At 42.0% G+C, this 19,713-nt stretch overlaps 1 protein-coding gene across 2 annotated transcripts in view; it reads right to left on the bottom strand.

Annotated features, from left to right (window-relative positions):
* Positions 1-19,713, bottom strand: part of CR2 (complement C3d receptor 2) — a 75,126-nt gene that overhangs the window by 50,924 nt on the left and 4,489 nt on the right. For both annotated transcript variants that reach the window (XM_077334840.1, XM_077334841.1), the window contains exons 2-11: positions 19,213-19,398; positions 18,908-19,007; positions 16,700-16,785; positions 9,213-9,407; positions 8,806-8,988; positions 5,888-6,070; positions 4,295-4,477; positions 3,385-3,567; positions 2,475-2,657; positions 251-433 (exon numbers count right to left, since the gene is read on the bottom strand). In XM_077334840.1, the coding sequence (XP_077190955.1) occupies positions 251-433; positions 2,475-2,657; positions 3,385-3,567; positions 4,295-4,477; positions 5,888-6,070; positions 8,806-8,988; positions 9,213-9,407; positions 16,700-16,785; positions 18,908-19,007; positions 19,213-19,398 (1,665 nt within the window). The remainder of the gene's footprint in view (positions 1-250; positions 434-2,474; positions 2,658-3,384; positions 3,568-4,294; positions 4,478-5,887; positions 6,071-8,805; positions 8,989-9,212; positions 9,408-16,699; positions 16,786-18,907; positions 19,008-19,212; positions 19,399-19,713) is intronic.

Here is a 19,713-nt window from a genome sequence, read left to right as displayed (position 1 = left end):
ATGAGGGCGGTAGTTTTTCCCACTGCCTTAATAGGACCCTTTCTTCTTCAGCACCCCAAACAACTGATCTTCCTAAAGAGACAAGCTATTTAAATGGGCCTAATTTTTTAAATATTTGAAACAGCATTCACATAGCAATTTGTATGTAACTAAACATGAAGAAAGAAGAAAAAGTCACAAAACCCTAACTAAAACTCTTTTGTAACTTGCATATCTAAAGAAAGTAAGGTACAGTGGATACAAAGCTTACCTGTACAGTGAGGGGCAGCTGGACTCCATGTGCCAGACTGAGTGCAATAAATTGTTTTCTCCCCAATAAGGGTATAGCCAGGCTCACACGTATACTTCACAAACATACCACTGGTAAACACTGCTGCTTCCTGATTGCTGTGAATCCCATGCTGGATATCTGGGGGTCGGTGGCATTGTTTCACTTTTTGAGAAAGGGCAGAGTAAAAATTGAACATACAATCATGCATAAAGTGAAAAGATGGTAATAGCTGTATTCAGACATAATAACATTCAGATTTATATACCAAGAAGATTTTATTAAACTCAGTATGATATGCGGATGCAGGCTGATCAAAAATCTCTGGTGTGTTGGTGAGTACCAAACTGTAATGAAGCTGGTTTCTAAATTGTGATTGTACTAACTGAGGTTTGTTGTGATATTGAAATAGAGAAATAGAAATAGAGAAATCCCATATTGTTTATTAGCATTACTGTGGCATGGAAGACCCAGAGGCTCCCTCTTTCCAGTTGAGGTGACCAGATCTTAACATTGGTAAAGCAGGACACCAATGAAGGGGGGGGGGTCTTGGTTAAAGATTTGGTCTACATGGAGCAACAAACATTTTCATAGAACGCAAAAATAGTATTGTAATATATATATTTTAATTTCAACATAAGTACAATTTGCCAGGTGCCCCCAGATGTCCCTCCAAAAGTGGGACAATCTGGTCACCTTACCAAAAGTGTCAGGAAGACAACCAGTGCTAGCAGGAGATTGTGCCAGAATCACCAGCATGAGACTGCCACACGGTGGAGAGTTACGCTGGAAGGCATGGGTGGAGGAGGATAAGTGCAGGGAGAGGAGGTAAAGATGTCTCCCAGCAGTGTGCTGAAGACTGGGTCCAGAAGTAGGGGGTGATGATTAAGATCAGGCTAGGATGCATTCCGGGTGGATAAGAGAGAAGCAGAACAAGGAGACTGCTTCTGACTGCTAGGAGTCATTGACACAGACTACATCTGAAAGGGTTGTGAACTCAAGCTTAATAAAAAAGAGCAGCACATGCTCAGCATCTGCTAAATTCTTAGGAAAGAAAGGGGCCATGGAATCATGGCCACCCCTAGTTTGCTGAGGGCTTTGATGCTGCAGTTAATCCAGGCTGTTGGTGCCACATCCACACCCAACCTTCCCAGACTCCTGTACGAAGAAATGGAAACACAGAGCAACAGAAAGATGTGGGAGCTCAAGCGATATTGTTATCCTTCCAGCATGGAACCAAAGTTCTGCACCTCTGACATTCTGTTTAAAGTTGGGACCATATGTAGGCACAGAGGAATGATGCTGGAGGACAGGTTTAAGCTTCAAATTAGTTGGCTCTGTTAGTGAAGAGACCAAAGTCAAAAGAGTTGTGAACACAAAAGCTAGAAATCGTGTGTGATTGGGTCATAGAAACTCCAGGCTTCTTTTTCCTAGATGCCTTAACAACAGGATCCAGGTACTGGGATGATGGTGTGCTTGCTAGATTCCAGAAGTTTCAAGCTAGTTAAGTCTGGTCATGATCAGTAAGCAGGAATGAACCATTGGGAGCGAATAGGGCACCAAGTACAGAGGAGGATAGTGAAGACAATTCATCTCACGGTTTCTTCTGAATCCTGAATATGTGGAAGACAGGTGGACAAAGTTTCCTTTGCAAACCATTCCCACAACAAAGTGAGGAGATGTGAGGAGTGGTTTCATCATGCTTGTTTAATTGGGTGGGGCAAGGAAGCTCTTAGTGAGAGGCGGTGAAAGGTGAAGGTATATTTGGTGTCAAGCTGTTCTTACTAGACATCTCTGCAACTCAGCTGGATGGAAAGTTTTGTTGGGATTAAGCCCAGATATTGCATTCATTCATCATTCAAAAAACATTTATCGAGACTAAATATGGTAATGAACCAATTTCAGATTCTTATCATAATTGCTGATGTTGCCTACATTCAGATGATTATTTCGTAATGAGGGCGGTAGTTTTTCCCACTGCCTTAATAGGACCCTTTCTCCTTCAGCACCCCCAAACAACTGATCTTCCTAAAGAGACAAGCTATTTAAATGGGCCTAATTTTTTAAATATTTGAAACAGCATTCACATAGCAATTTGTATGTAACTAAACATGAAGAAAGGATAAAAAGACACAAAACCCTAACTAAAACTCTTTTGTAACTTGCATATCTAAAGAAAGTAAGGTACAGTGGATACAAAGCTTACCTGTACAGTGAGGGGCAGCTGGACTCCATGTGCCAGACTGAGTGCAATAAATTGTTTTCTCCCCAATAAGGGTATAGCCAGGCTCACACGTATACTTCACAAACATACCACTGGTAAACACTGCTGCTTCCTGATTGCTGTGAATCCCATGCTGGATATCTGGGGGTCGGTGGCATTGTTTCACTTTTTGAGAAAGGGCAGAGTAAAAATTGAACATACAATCATACATGAAGTGAAAAGATGGTAATAGCTGTATTCAGACATCACAACAGGTTTAAGCTTCAAATTACTTGACTCTGGTCATAAGCAGTAAAAAATAATGAACCTTTAGGAGCAAATAGGGCACCATGTATAACCAAGGATAGTGAAGACAATTCATGTCATGGCTTCTTCAGAGTCCTTAAAATGTGGAAGACAGATAGACAAAGTTTTCTTTGAAAAGCATTCCCACAACAAAGTGTGGAGATGCTTGTTTAGTTAGTTTTTTGACAATGGATCGACACATGACTTTTAACTTGTAATTCAAGAAGATTAAATACAAACATTTCTTTATAATAGTTGTTATTTAGACAGAGACACAAATATGACTTTTTAAAAAGGTTGTCTCCTGTGCTGGTCCCCAAGCGGGGACCGGTCAATGCTTGACACTTTTACTGAGTCCGGGGGGTATAGTTTTTCCCACTGCCTTAATAGGACCCTTTCTTCTTCAGCACCCCCAAACAACTGATCTTCCTACAGAGACAAGCTATTTAAATGGGCCTAATTTTTTAAATATTTGAAACAGCATTCACATAGCAATTTGTATGTAACTAAACATGAAGAAAGAAGAAAAAGACACAAAACCCTAACTAAAACTCTTTTGTAACTTGCATATCTAAAGAAAGTAAGGTACAGTGGATACAAAGCTTACCTGTACAGTGAGGGGCACCTGGACTCCATGTGCCAGACTGAGTGCAATAAATTGTTTTCTCCCCAATAAGGGTATAGCCAGGCTCACACGTATACTTCACAAACATACCACTGGTAAACACTGCTGCTTCCTGATTGCTGTGAATCCCATGCTGGATATCTGGGGGTCGGTGGCATTGTTTCACTTTTTGAGAAAGGGCAGAGTAAAAATTGAACATACAATCATACATGAAGTGAAAAGATGGTAATAGCTGTATTCAGACATCACAACAGGTTTAAGCTTCAAATTACTTGACTCTGGTCATAAGCAGTAAAAAATAATGAACCTTTAGGAGCAAATAGGGCACCATGTATAACCAAGGATAGTGAAGACAATTCATGTCATGGCTTCTTCAGAGTCCTTAAAATGTGGAAGACAGGTAGACAAAGTTTTCTTTGAAAACCATTCCCACAACAAAGTGTGGAGATGCTTGTTTAGTTAGTTTTATGACAATGGATCGACACATGACTTTTAACTTGTAATTCAAGAAGATTAAATACAAACATTTCTTTATAATAGTTGTTATTTAGACAGAGACACAAATATGACTTTTTAAAAAGGTTGTCTCCTGTGCTGGTCCCCAAGCGGGGACCGGTCAATGCTTGACACTTTTACTGAGTCCGGGGGGTATAGTTTTTCCCACTGCCTTAATAGGACCCTTTCTTCTTCAGCACCCCCAAACAACTGATCTTCCTACAGAGACAAGCTATTTAAATGGGCCTAATTTTTTAAATATCTGAAACAGCATTCACATAGCAATTTGTATATTACTAAACATTAAGAAAGGATAAAAAGACACAAAACCCTAACTAAAACTCTTTTGTAACTTGCATATCTAAAGAAAGTAAGGTACAGTGGATACAAAGCTTACCTGTACAGTGAGGGGCAGCTGGACTCCATGTGCCAGACTGAGTGCAATAAATTGTTTTCTCCCCAATAAGGGTATAGCCAGGCTCACACGTATACTTCACAAACATACCACTGGTAAACACTGCTGCTTCCTGATTGCTGTGAATCCCATGCTGGATATCTGGGGGTCGGTGGCATTGTTTCACTTTTTGAGAAAGGGCAGAGTAAAAATTGAACATACAATCATGCATAAAGTGAAAAGATGGTAATAGCTGTATTCAGACATAATAACATTCAGATATACTACGATTTATATACCAAGAAGATTTTATTAAACTCAGTATGATATGCGGATGCAGGCTGATCAAAAATCTCTGGTGTGTTGGTGAGTACCAAACTGTAATGAAGCTGGCTTCTAAATTGTGATTGTACTAACTGAGGTTTGTTGTGATATTGAAATAGAGAAATCCCATATTGTTTATTAGCATTACTGTGGCATGGAAGACCCAGAGGCTCCCTCTTTCCAGTTGAGGTGACCAGATCTTACCATTGGTAAAGCAGGACACCATTGAAGGGGGGGGGTCTTGATTAAAGATTTGGTCTACATGGAGCAACAAACATTTTCATAGAACGCAAAAATAGTATTGCAATATATATATTTTAATTTCAAGATAAGTACAATTTGCCAGGTGCCCCCAGATGTCCCTCCAAAAGTGGGACAATCTGGTCACCTTACCAAAAATGTCAGGAAGACAACCAGTGCTAGCAGGAGATTGTGCCAGAATCACCAGCATGAGACTGCCACACGGTGGAGAGTTACGCTGGAAGGCATGGGTGGAGGAGGATAAGTGCAGGGAGAGGAGGTAAAGATGTCTCCCAGCAGTGTGCTGAAGACTGGGTCCAGAAGTAGGGGGTGATGATTAAGATCAGGCTAGGATGCATTCCGGGTGGATAAGAGAGAAGCAGAACAAGGCGACTGCTTCTGACTGCTAGGAGTCATTGACACAGACTATATCTGAAAGGGTTGTGAACTCAAGCTTAATAAAAAAAGAGCAGCACATGCTCAGCACCTGCTAAATTCTTAGGAAAGAAAGGGGCCATGGAATCATGGCCACCCCTAGTTTGCTGAGGGCTTTGATGCTGCAGTTAATCCAGGCTGTTGGTGCCCCATCCACACCCAACCTTCCCAGACTCCTGTACGAAGAAATGGAAACACAGAGCAACAGAAAGATGTGGGAGCTCAAGCGACATTGTTATCCTTCCAGCATGGAACCAAAGTTCTGCACCTCTGACATTCTGTTTAAAGTTGGGACCATATGTAGGCACAGAGGAATGATGCTGGAGGACAGGTTTAAGCTTCAAATTAGTTGGCTCTGTTAGTGAAGAGACCAAAGTCAAAAGAGTTGTGGACACAAAAGCAAGAAATCGTGTGTGATTGGGTCATAGAAACTCCAGGCTTCTTTTTCCTAGATGCCTTAACAACAGGATCCAGGTACTGGGATGATGGTATGCTTGCTAGATTCCAGAAGTTTCAAGCTAGTTATAAGCTGGGCCTAAAACTCTTTTGTAACTTGCATATCTAAAGAAAGTAAGGTACAGTGGATACAAAGCTTACCTGTACAGTGAGGGGCACCTGGACTCCATGTGCCAGACTGAGTGCAATAAATTGTTTTCTCCCCAATAAGGGTATAGCCAGGCTCACACGTATACTTCACAAACATACCACTGGTAAACACTGCTGCTTCCTGATTGCTGTGAATCCCATGCTGGATATCTGGGGGTCGGTGGCATTGTTTCACTTTTTGAGAAAGGGCAGAGTAAAAATTGAACATACAATCATACATGAAGTGAAAAGATGGTAATAGCTGTATTCAGACATCACAACAGGTTTAAGCTTCAAATTACTTGACTCTGGTCATAAGCAGTAAAAAATAATGAACCTTTAGGAGCAAATAGGGCACCATGTATAACCAAGGATAGTGAAGACAATTCATGTCATGGCTTCTTCAGAGTCCTTAAAATGTGGAAGACAGGTAGACAAAGTTTTCTTTGAAAACCATTCCCACAACAAAGTGTGGAGATGCTTGTTTAGTTAGTTTTTTGTCAGTGGATCGACACATGACTTTTAACTTGTAATTCAAGAAGATTAAATACAAACATTTCTTTATAATAGTTGTTATTTAGACAGAGACACATATATGACTTTTTAAAAAGGTTGTCTCCTGTGCTGGTCCCCAAGCGGGGACCGGTCAATGCTTGCCACTTTTACTGAGTCCGGGGGCAAAAGATCACTGCTTGGTCTTTTGCCAAGGGACATTGCCGCCACCTGAGCCCCTGTTCCACTTGCTTTTTCGCCAGCGTCCCTGTCTTCCTGCCGCCTGCTGGGGGGCGTTGCCAGCAGCACCAAGGTGGAGCCCCAGCCATGGCAGCTGCTGGAGAGCACCAAAGGTGGGCCGGTGGCAGAGTGGCAGGGCAGCCCCCAAGGCGGAGGACAAGGAGGAGCCACGGCCCGGTACCAACTGTTCCATGGACCAGTACCGGTCTTCAGACCGGCGGCTGGGGACCACTGCTTTACGCCACCAAGCCAAAGACAGGTAAAAAGAATTTTGCATGGAAAAAAGATTGGTAGAAAATATATCTTAAGCAAAAAGATAAACAATAAATAAAACATTTCGAATTAGTTCAAGACAAAACACTGAAGATTTTGTCTCACAGAAAATGACTTGTACATTTAGATAAAGTCTGTGTATAGTTATATGTGGAGCAACGCTACCATAGATTTCACATTTGATCTCCAACTTGTATAAGACCGTTAGCCATAACACTGCCAACAGAATATAAGGTGGGTGTGAGATCGGCACGCTCATGCTCACGCTCCCTCTTCCACATATTCAGTCAATTCATGGAGGAGTTGGATGTACACGGATAATATAAGGCAGTTTCATATGTTCGCAATCTAGTAATGGGCACAAAGGCTCTCAAATGTATATGAACAGAAGAGAAACCAGAAGGGGGCAAAGCGGGAGGCTGCACAAGGAGGGACAAACTGGCAACATTCCCCAACATCTTCTTGGGTTGGTAGAACAATTATATTGCATACTTTAAAGAAAGATACATATAAGACCACAATGTTCAGAGCATTTGATCACTTGAGAAGCAAGTAGCATGGCACATGACAGTTTTAGAATTAGAATCAGAAGACCATTCAAGCATTTTTGCTTATAAGTTAACCGTTCTTGTTCAGATAAAGCCTGTCAGGTTGGATTATTCACCAGCCACTATTCCAATGCCCCGTTATTTAGCAGAAGCTGACAAATTCAAGACAAAATGTCAATGTCTTGCTGAACAGATATACAGCTTCTAAACACACTGATTAAGTAGATTTAGAAGCTTATAGCCCTGTTCAGGCTGGCTGTGACAGTCAAATAACTTCAAAATGTTATGTAAACATCAGTGCGATCCTAAACACAGATTTCAGGTGGGTAGCCCTGATGGTCTGAAGCAGCAGAACAAAGTTTGAGTCAAGTGGGACCTTTAAGACCAACAAAGTTTTATATCTTGAACTAGCCGAAAAGCCCATTGCATTCAGGAATGCAAGAGCCAGTGGTAAAGATAAAACTTTGTTGGTCTTAAAGGTGTCACTTGACTCAAAATTTGTTCTGCTGCTTCAGACCATAAAGGTGTAACAGTTACAGAATTTTATGTTCTGTCAGTTAAAATATACGAACATATTCCCCAACCTTTTAAAATTATGACACACTTCTACCAAAATCAAAAGATATTTGTAAAGGAAGCCCCCGATAAATATGTGTGCCTAGTTCAGTGTTCCTCCTATTAAATAGACTCTGCCAATTTTTGGTTTAAATGAAATAATTAATCATAGAAATAGCATGAAATACCAATTTTTAAATCTTTTCAGGACTTTTGGTTTGGTTTCTACTAGTATATGTCACTTTCACTGGCACTTTCTTTTTGAGCCACAATAATAATTAATGTACAGAAGTTTTCATTCTATTAACTAGCTTTATTTATCAAGCATTTTAACTTTTTGAACTATAGCAGTATTTCCCTAGGAAATGTGCTCTCTGATCGAGGCAAAAAACCTAGATATTATTTATTTATTTAATTCAATCACCCTCCGTTGTTCCACCACTGCTTTGTCTCACTCTCACAAGCTGTAAATTTCATTCTACTGAGGTACATCCTACTTGTGAAAGATAGTTGATTAAAATTCCCAAAGACATGGGTTCCAGTGGATTTTCAGGCAGAAATATAAGAATGGCTTTGGATCAATCACTTCCTCTAAAAAAGTAGTCATTTGTTCTGACAGAACAAATGGCATTGTTTATATAACTGCGGCTTGCACAGTCTTACAGAAATATATGGGCCTTTAAAACCTACTGACTAGTTTTTAAACACACATTAGAGAACAGTATTGTTTATCTCACAACATAATAATGAAACAAAAGGAGAGGAAAAGGAACTATGAAATGAGGAGACACCTGTATGTGAAATTTCTCTATTTATACTTGCCCTGTTCACAGAGAGGTACAGGAGGGTCCCAAGTGCCATCGGCCTGGCAATAGATCTCCCTTGAGCCAGTTAGTACGTGGCCAGCACTGCAGCCCAAAGTAACCTTGTGCTTATAGGTATAGGTGCCAGAATCACCAGCCACTATGCTTCCATTCTCAACTTGAGGAGCTGGACAAGGAGTCACTGGAAAAAAAATATACTTTAATGGAGAGGCGCAAGTGCATTAGGTCTGCATTCTGTATATCTGAACTTTTATTATTGGATAGTATTTTAGGATTATAATGAATTTGTTTTGTCCGGCAACATCTGTTCAAATGCTTCCCAACATGATTCCAAGTTCATGCTTAAAAGTTCACCCAAGTTGGACTTTTGTACACAAGCAACAAAAGAACTTTTGGGAAACACACCTCCACAGGATAGATGGCCAGCCCACACTCCATTTTTCCCGTCCTTAGTAGTACAGTGAATAAAAGGATCTCCATTATGGGGGTAGTCTTTGTCACAGGTGTAAGTTACAGCATTCCCATAGGAATAGTCTTCTTGTTTGTATGTGTCTTTCAGCTTGCCATGGGGAATATCTGGAGGAGGATAGCAAGGAATACCTAGAGAAAAAGACAAGAAAGATATTAAAAAAAACAATTCAGCTATTTTCTATGTAATAGTAATTACCTAAGCAAGCAGAAGAGCCTCTTGTGGCGCAGAGTGGTAAGGCAGCCGCCTGAAAGCTTTGCCCATGAGGTTGGGAGTTCGATCCCAGCAGCCGGCTCAAGGTTGACTCAGCCTTCCATCCTTCCGAGGTCGGTAAAATGAGTACCCAGCTTGCTGCTGGGGGGTAAACGGTCATGACTGGGGAAGGCACTGGCAAACCACCCCGTATTGAGTCTGCCATGAAAACGCTAGAGGGCGTCACCCCAAGGGTCAGACATGACCCCGTGCTTGCACAGGGGATACCTTTACCTTTACCTTTAAGCAAGCAGAAGCCAAAAAGAGTATATAACATAAAGTAACATTAATCCAGCATGGTATAATGGTTAAAGAGCTAGCATGGTGTAGTGGTTAAAGATTGGTAGATCTAATGTGGAAAACTGAGCTTGATTCCTCAGTCCTCCACATGCAGCCAGCTGGGTGACCTTGGGCTGATCACAGTTCTCTTAGAGCTGTTTTTGCAGATGAGTTCTTTTAGAGCTCTCTCACCCCTACCTACCTCACAGGGTGTCTCTTGTGGGAAGAGGAGGGGAAAGGCATTTATAAACTACTTTGGGACTCCTTTGGTTGGTGAAAAGAGGGATATAAAAAAAACCCATTCTCTAATCATAAAATTGTTGTTGTTGTTGTTAGGTGTGAAGTCGCGTCCGACCCATCGCGACCCCGTGGACAATGATCCTTCAAGGCTTTCCTGCCCTCTACTATTCCCCGGAGTCCATTTAAATTTGTACCTACTGCTTCAGTGACTCCATCCAGCCACCTCATTCTCTGTCGTCCCCTTCTTCTTTTTTCCTCAATCGCTCCCAGCATTAGGTTCTTCTCCAGGGAGTCCTTCCTTCTCATGAGGTGGCCAAAGTATTTGAGTTTCATCTTCAGGATCTGGCCTTCTAAGGAGCAGTCAGGGATGATCTCCTCTAGGACTGACAGGTTTGTTTGCATTACAGTCCAAGGGACTCGCAAGAGTCTTCTCCAGCACCAGAATACAAAAGCCTCAATTCTTTGACGCTCGGCCTTCCTTGTGGTCCAACTTTCACAGCCATACATTGCAACTGGGAATACCATAGCCTTGACTAGACACACTTTTGTTGGCAGGGTTATGTCTCTGCTTTTTAGGATGCTGTCTAGATTTGCCATAGCTTTCCTCCCCAGGAGCAAGTGTCTGCAGTCCCCATCTGCAGTGATCTTCGAGCCCAGGAAAATAAAATCTGCCACTACCTCCATTTCTTCCCCATCTATATGCCAGGAATTGAGAGGGCCAGATGCCATGATCTTCATAAAATTACCAACAATAATTGGAAAAGGAGCCTCCTGTGGCGCAGGGTGGTAAAGCAGCCGACATGCTGTCTGAAGTTCTGACCATGAGGTTGGGAGTTTGATCCCAGCAGCTGGCTAGAGGTTGACTCAGCCTTCCATCCTTCCGAGGTTGGTAAAATGAGCACCCAGCTTGCTGGGGGATAAAACAGTACTGACTGAGGAAGGAAATGGCAAAGCCACTCTGTATTGAGTCTTCGAAGAAAACACTAGAGGGCATCACTCCAAGGGTCAGACATGACTTGGTGCTTGCACAGGGGATACCTTTACCTTAATTGGAAAAGAGGAAAATAAACCTCTGTAGTCTGCTATGCAGTTTACAGTCTTACTAAAGGACTTAATTGGATGGAAAAGGGCTAATTGTTTTTAATCCTCCATTAAACGGACTATCCCATAGTCTGGATGGGCTTGTACTTCCCTTAAAGGAGCAGATTCATAGCTTGGTTTGTTCTTTCAACATTTGGTATCAAACTCCAGTGGAGGACTGTCATGGCTACTGTCTCTGCCAACTGTCAGCTGCCCTGGCCCACAGAGAGTTGCCACCCATCACCACCTGGAGGGGGAGCCTCTGCGCCTGATGATTGCCCCAGATCCCTGCCCCGTATTCACGGACAGCTATGCAGTGGCTGCAGTGACAGACTCTTGGTCCCGCCTTTACTTCCACCACCAGTAGTGTCTTATTTGCTGGTGTTTGCTCCAGATTGTTGTGGCTGTCTGTAGTTGAGGGGGGAGGAAGAGAAGTCTGGACTTCAGCCCTCAATACAGACTCCTATAACCTTAGTACCATGTGGATAGATTCAGATGGGTAGCCATGTTGGTCTGAAGTAGCACAATACAATCTGAGTCCAGTGCTGGACTTATTTCTATCTCTGTTAGGGAGAAGGGCCCTCATGTTTGCTGGCTCAATCAATGACAATTTTTGCAAAGAAGACCATTCTGCAGACTCAAAATAATATCCAGAAAAACATGGCTGTGAAATAGCAATAACTTTTATAAGTCATTTAAACCGTACGGCTTACAGACATATCAAGATGAGCATTAAGTTGGAGAAGATCTGGAAAGATATAGTTCAGAAAGATGCTATATAATATATTTGCATGATTGTATATTTAGATTGGTCCTTTTTCTGTTAAAATTTAACTAATTCATAATGTAATATGGTTTTTGAATCGCGTGTTAACTGCCCCAAGATGGCTCTAGAGGGGTGTTTAGAAATCAAATTATTAAATAAATAAATAAATAAATACATACATACATACATAAATATATAAATACATAAATACATAAATGCATAAATACATAAATAAAAAGTCCACAAATTTAGCCCAAATAACTCCTCTCACACACTCCCAAAAGGAAACTTTAAGATATTTCAAAGCATGTTCTATTTATTAAAAAAAGACTAGAATATCCCTTGGAACATTGTCTCTTAGAAATGGAGGTTAAAAGAAACCTAATGAGGTGCTAAGCTGAAATTCTAGACAAACATTTTAAATAGCTATTAGCAGAACTGTGAACTAATAGTAATGAGTGACTCTGTGGGCCATTCCGCACCAGGATCTATGTAGCAAATTGGTTGCGGAACGAAAAAACGCCATTTTAAATAGTGGAATTCGTCGTTATGCATACCTGCCTGTAGGGTTATTTCCAGCTGTAGGGTTGTTTCCTGGTTTTAGTTGCACTCTGGGAAGAAAAAAACAACTTCTACAAAGGTGTATTCCCCAGAGGACTATGCTTGGGAGCCATAATTAGTGTGGGAGGATACATGCTATTCTCTAGAGGAGGAATTGAAGTACCATTCTTAGGGCCATTCCACACCAGGATCTATGTAGCAAATTGGTTGCGGAACGAAAAAACACCATTTTTAATAGTGGAATTCGTCGTTATGCATACCTGCCTTTGTAGTGGAATCCAGTTGCGTTTCTATCGTTTCCCACAGGTTTCCGGTCTCGGCAAAAATCGCTAGGAAGCGATATTGCCGAGCTTTGTCCCACCCCTGGCCGTCAAGCAGCCATCAAGCAGCCAATGGGCGGCCGTTATCATGCTCCCAAAAAGCCCCTTTCCCTTTAAGGAAGGTTTAACAAAAAAAACACGTTGCAACGAATCTGCGTTGATTCATTGCAACAGAGAGACCCATTTAGCTAGCTAGCAGGTGGTGTTTGAGCTGCTGTTTCATCGTTGCCCTGCTCCCCCCCCGAGTGAAAAAAAATACCCCCCCCCGCACGGGTGCGATTTTTGGCCGAAAATAGAGTGAAAAATAAAGGGAAAATAAACCAGCAAACGGGGCTGTGTGTTGCTTGGTGCTTTGTGACTTAAAACAGCTCTGGGGAGGGACTGCAGCCAGGGAAGCCTCGCTGGGTAAACAAAGGCTCGCCGGTGCTTTGATCTCCGCTCGCTTGGAGAAAAAAAAATATGCGATCGCTTCGCCGGAAGATCAGAGGAGAGAGCCAGGGGGAGGGACTTTGCAGAAACCGCAACAATGGTAACGCACAGAACTTTCCCGCTAGTGTTGCAGATTGGTTGCAAGAGTGTAGCGCTTTCTGGAGGGTGAATTCACTTTTTGGGATTTCCCTGAAAGCGCTACAACGAAGCGCTTTTTGCGGATCAGTTTCAGGAGTGTTGCAGATTGTCAACAACGTTGTGCATAACAGCAAATCAGTAGCGATTTCAATTTGCAACCATTGTGCAATTTTGAACGAGTGCAGAATGGCCCTGGTTTTATACTAGGCAGCGAGAATGTTCTGCTAATCACAACTGAGATCTGTTGATCTCTTTCCATTTACTAGCTCAGTTTCAAGCAAGGGAGGGAAGTAAAAATTTCAACGGTGCCATTGCATACATCATCATTTATTTATTTGTGCAATTTTTAGGTTATCCCTCTCAGACAATGGCATTGGGGTGGCTTTTTATAAAATTATTTCAAAACTATCTACCTCTACAAAACTTCTGATAAGATAAGACCACTCCATCTCAAGGACTCACAAACCTGAAGTCAGATGAATTCAGAATTAAATTATATTCATCAGGATTCAGATGGAGGGGATAAGGTACAGGGTCCAATTATTGATGTCATCCAGTGCTGTCATTGGCCTCAATGTTGTTTTATAGGCCCTTAGGAACTTTAACAGCTTTGGAAAGGCCCAGATCTTTGCTTATTTCACCAGGCTGGAGCCTGAGATGAGAAAGTCCTGGCTCTGGTTGAGGCCAGGTGCACTTCTTTGTGACACGAGACCACTAGCAAGTCTGCATTTGCTGAGCGGAGAGCTCTTTGAGGGACAAACCTAGAGATCTGGCCCATCCTCCATCAACTGCAATGGTTGCCAGTTGAATTCCAGATCAGGCTAAAGGTTCTGGTAATTACCTTCAAGGCCATACGCGGTCAGGGCCCAGTGTACCTGAGGGACCGTCTCCCTGCCTATGCTCCCAAAAGAGCCCTACCCTCCACCACCACCAACTGGCTAATGGTCGCTGGCCCCAAAGAAGTCCGCCTGGCCTCAACCAGGGCCAGAGCCTTCTCTGTCCTGGCCCCCAACTGGTGGAATGAACTCCCAGAGGAGATCAGGGCCCTGACGGAACGAAAACACTTCTGCAGGGCCTGCAAAAGGGAGCTTTTCCACCAGGCATTTAGCTGAGGCCAAGCACAATCAACATCTGCAGGGCCTTTGCCCCCCCCCCCCCCAGAAATCCATCAAGACTCCTAGACCTGTTTGTATTATTATTGCTTAATGTTATACTGTTACCCTGTCATTATTAGTTAATAATATTAATGTTATAGTTATTTATATGTATGGTTACCTGTATAGTTTTCAGTTCTTTGTAAACCACCCTGAGCCTTCAGAAAGGGGGGTATATAAATGTGAATAAATAAATAAATAAGATGTGATCCGTCAGCTACGCAAGTCCCAGACACTGTAAGGGCCCAGACCTTAAGGGTTAGAACCATCACCTTAAACTGTCTTGTTGGAAGCAGCTCAGGATTTCATGGCCTCCATGACAACCATGGGCCTGTTTTGCATAATAACTGGCACTACACATTGTATTGGTCACTCTTGATCTGGTATTTTGTTCTGGGCATGAGGAAAGTTATCTGAGAATGGAGAAATCGATGATGGATCCTTGGTCAAGGGACTTACTCCAAGGAAAGTGCTCTTAGTACTTTAATAAATAAATACTGCATCCTGAGTGTTATACTTCACAGGCAACAGGTAAATGTAATCCCATTCTATGGATTTTCCACATTCTCATTTTCCTCACTTGTGTGTTCCTGTTCTGGGGGAGTGGGGGGATCTGTTCTGCATGTGGTTAGCTCCCTTTAATGGTCAATTTAATATTATTGCTTTATTTGCAGGGAGATAGCTGGACATGAAACAATTTAATAGAGAAATAGGAACATACAAGTGAGGAGAATGAAAATGCAGGAAAGCTCATTGTTTATGGTGCCACTTGACCAGAATAAGTATGTGTTTCTTTCCCTGTCCTCAACAGATTCGTTGTGTTGTTGTTGCTGCTATTATTATTATTATTATTATTATTATTATTACTACTACTACTACTACTACTACGCTGGTAATATAGTCTGGTTATAGGAACAATGCTCTTCTGTCAAAGAAAACTTAGGAAACACTGCAGAGAAGGCATCTTATTTATTTTACTAGAGAGGCGGGAAATTAAAAAAAAAGATATTCTCAGAATTGCCTCTTGAATAGCTCCAAAATAAGGAATACATTATGAAATCGTAAGAGCATTCTATATTACTGTGATGCCTTCTGTGGGCAAGAGAACCTCATACGTGAGATCCATGGGGTCTTGAAAGCCCTTCCCTACTCACTCGCTTTCTTTTCAGTTAACCATTTCAAGTAGGGATGGGCACAAACCAGGAAAATGTGGTTCCATTTGGTTTGTGGTAGTCCCGTTTTGTGAACCACAAATTGGTTCAGTTTGTGAGGTTTGTGACCCAGTAGAATGCTCCCTCAAGGTGCTGGAGACACCAAACTCCCAAGGGATCTCTGGATGACTTTCCTCTATCTGCACTCCAAGTCTGGTGAAGATTGGATTCACAAGGTCTGAGTCATGCCCCCCTTCCCCCCCCCAAAGAAGGTGCCCCAGTATAGTGCTTTCTGGCTACAAACTTCCCTTTGTGAATCATGAATTGCCCAAAATTTATCATGAACTTTAATCTGTGAGCTGGTTCAAACCTATCCCTAATTCCAAGCATTTGAAGGTGTGGTTAATTGCATCTACCTCAAGGTTATAGAGCATTACGGAGAAGTGCCGTACCTACTTCCTTGTCTGCATACCTCTCTCAGCATCCTCTCCTTCCCTCCATGCCTTTTATAGCCCCAGTGCCACACCTGGTCCTTGTGCTAAGCTCTGCCCTCTTCTTTTCTGCTCTGTGCTCTTTTGCCAGCTCCTCTTCTCCATAGTTATACCTGTCTTAAACCACCTGGACTGAGGCAGCCAATTCACTTACATCAGACTTACTTCTAATTGCTTTCTAAGCCTTCTTGTGGCAGACTGCTGATACTTTCTTGTTGCAGAGGGTATCCTGGCTGCACCTTCCTGCCTCTGGTCTCACCATGCTGCAGCCAGTTGAGTCTTGCTGCTGGGCCCAGGGGCAAGTGAGTGAGCCATTGCTAGGTGGCCTACCACAATTATATGTCTCAGAAGGTTTACAGTACTTTATTAGCCTGTACCATCCTTGTAGTGTGTTAGTGTTACTTTTTATAGTTCTGAAAATCTCTTTTTCCCATTACTATCTCTATACATGAAGTGTGTAACAGGTGGCAAACATAAACCTGCTTAACCTTAAGTGCTACTAGTAAAGTACCATCTAAAAGAATGACATTTTCCACACAGATTAGTAGATTTAAACACTTACGCTGACACAAAGGAATTTCACGATCCCATGCTACTCTTTGGCCAATTATAATGCACCGTATGGAAGAAGGTCCAATTAGCCTGTGCCTGTGTTGAAACAGTAGCAAATATGGGTGATTATCTTCTCACTGAAGTAAACAGAATTTAGATGCATGGAATCTGAATGTATTTTCAGATCTACAGCAAGCAGCCTTCTCAGCCTGAAGCCCCCAGGTACAAAGTCGTCCCTGGAGCCTAATTATATCTATCTTAATTGGCCAACTATCCAGGCCTCTTTGGGGGTTTGAAGGCATGGCTTTAACAGCATGTGCAATGGAGCAAAATAAGCTTTCTATCTGGACCACTGAAGGGAAGGAATCTCACAGACTAACCTAAGAGGTGTCTTGTTGCATAAGAGTAGTGATTCATCTAATTCATCATCTTGTTTCACAAAGTAGCCAACCAGTTTCCACCAATGGCCAAACAGGATAGCATTTAAATCCTCTCCTTAAGATTGCCTTCTAGCACTGTTTTTTAGAAATTTATTGTCTCCAAATATAATAGCCATTGATACATCTCCTATATGAACCAGTTTAATCACCTGTTATAGCTATCCATACTAGTGGCCATATATATAATTTCACATTATAATGTGAACTTATTTACAGTTTCTTCTGAGCATATTGATTCCCTCAGAATAAATCCCATAGGACATTGCTGGAAGAATAGATTGTCCAGAAGGCTATTTGCTTTTCTGACAAGAATCTAGTATTCAAAGACTTTAAAATTTGGACAAATATTCAAAATATTTTATTTCTATACCGCCCTTCCATTTGGCTCAAGGCAGTTGAAATACAACGTGGGGGGATACATGGAACAAATTAATATATAACATAAACAAATACAACAACAACAATAATCTAAGTAACACAATTTCAGTGGTCTTAAACAATATAACAGGAACGGAACTTAGCTAAGGCTCTTCGAGAGGACAGACTGATTCAGGCCATGGAGAGGATGTCTGAAGGGGGACCTGTTGTCGGTGTCAGGCAAATGTCTGGTGGAGGAGCTCCCTTTTGCAGGCCCTGAAGAATTTTGGGAGTTTGGACAGGGCCCTGATCAGGGAGCTCGTTCCACCAGGTGGGAGCCAGGACAGAAAAAGCTCTGGCCCTCATTGACCGACGTGCTTCTTTGGGGCCAGGGATCACTAGCCAGTTGGTGGTGGCAGAGTGTAATGCTCCTTTGGGGGTATAGGCAGAGAGACAGTCTTTTAGGTACACTAAATAAAAATAACTTAGAAAAAACTATTGGTCTAAAAGGAACCACTGACTTCATTCTTCTAATTCAAAATTGATTAATGAAGCTTTTCCTGATTACAGATTTAGTGAGGGAAATTGTTTTTCCTATGTGATTTCTGTCTCTGGCTGGGTATTAAAATTAGAGGAGCCTGGTGGCTTAAGATGGCATCCTGAGGGGATTGCAGAGCAATCTCTCTGAAGCCTGACAGGGGTTAATTGCAGAAGCAATTAGCAGAAAAGAGGAGGGGTACGCAAACCCCACCTCACCTTTCTACCCAGGAAGCTCTAGGGAATTCTTGGGGCCGTCTCCAATCCTTTAGGGAGTATATCTCCCTGGATTATAGGCTGTCAGCGTTTTGGGCCAAGAGGACGTCGGCCATATTCTGGACTTTTCTTTCCTTTCTTTCTTCTCTTCTTTCAAGAATCTACTTTGATCCTCTACTACGATTTACTGCAAATGAATGCTGTGAACTGAGGGGAGGACATCTGCTAAATTCCAAGATATCAAGACATCAATCAACGCACAGAGAAGCAAGTATTTCTCCATTTCTCCTTTTTCCCCCCGTTTCTGGCTCTGCTTGAAGCCACCTCGATATGAGGCAGGCTAATTCTCTTTTCTAAGTAGAAGAAGGACTTAAATCAACTCAAACTAATTAGTAATAGCTCTTACTGCATTTGTTTTGGTTTTTGGAGATAAGAGATAAGAGCCGTGGGTGGGAAGATCTCGCGATAATTCTGTTCCAGTACGAGACATTGCTTTACTGACTTCAATATGTCACTTGGCAGCGTCAATACGTCGGAGATCAAACCAGACTGTTGCTTTCGTTAGGACTCTGTAGGACCTCTACTGGTTATTTGCAAAATTGCCTAAGGCTAACAAAATTCCAAGCCTAAAATTAGAGGAGCCTGACCAGAAAAAAAATTACACTTACCCCTCACTACAAGCAAAATGTACAGTGGAACCAAAGAGAATATCGTTGGGTACAATCAACTGTCCATTTTGTGGTTCTCCTGGATTTCCACATGATTTCTCTGACGGAAAAAACAAATGTTACTTTCTGATTTTTACATCACATTGACTTAAAGTGTATGTTGCTGCTTGTACTATATATTAAAGTGGCAGAATGGCAGAATGCATAACTTGATTCACCAAAAACAATCTGAGTTTTAGGAAGTCTTTTTGGATAAAGGTCTGGTCCATTCCTTCTTCTTGTCCAATAATTGTTAAGAAATTCACCTTTACAGAATTTTGGTGCTTCTGACCACTCCAAACTTTCAAGGCATGTACGAGAATTCCTCCCAAATCTACCGTAGCCTGGTCGACACCTATATGTCACCGTCGAACCAACAGGAAAGGAAGTTTTATTTTTATACTCATCAATTAGCTCAGCAAAGTATAATCGAGTTGGGGGGCCACAGTGACCTAATAAAAAACAAAATGGAAAAAAGGTCATTGTGAAACTGTATTAAAAGCAATCTTGTGGTTCTGACCTTTGGACTGATATCTTCTGACTGCGAGGTGGACATAGAAAGACATCATGTCCCATTAGTGCCATCAAGAAGTGACAATGGTAGCAGCAAATCACAGTATCATACAATTACACCAAGTGTAATGAAAATATGATACTACTAGGCTCCAAAACCCCGCTGCTAAGAGCGGGCTTTGGAAGGGGGGGCGGCTCTGCAAGCTGCGGAGCGCCTTCCCCGGGGCTTGGGGAGCCTTTTTCCTTCCCCCCGT

Source organism: Paroedura picta, chromosome 4 (genome assembly GCF_049243985.1).
Source record: "Paroedura picta isolate Pp20150507F chromosome 4, Ppicta_v3.0, whole genome shotgun sequence".
Taxonomy (NCBI): Eukaryota; Metazoa; Chordata; class Lepidosauria; order Squamata; family Gekkonidae; genus Paroedura; species Paroedura picta.
The sequence above is the reverse complement of the archived record's forward strand: the minus strand, read 5'-3'. Positions and strand labels throughout refer to the sequence as shown.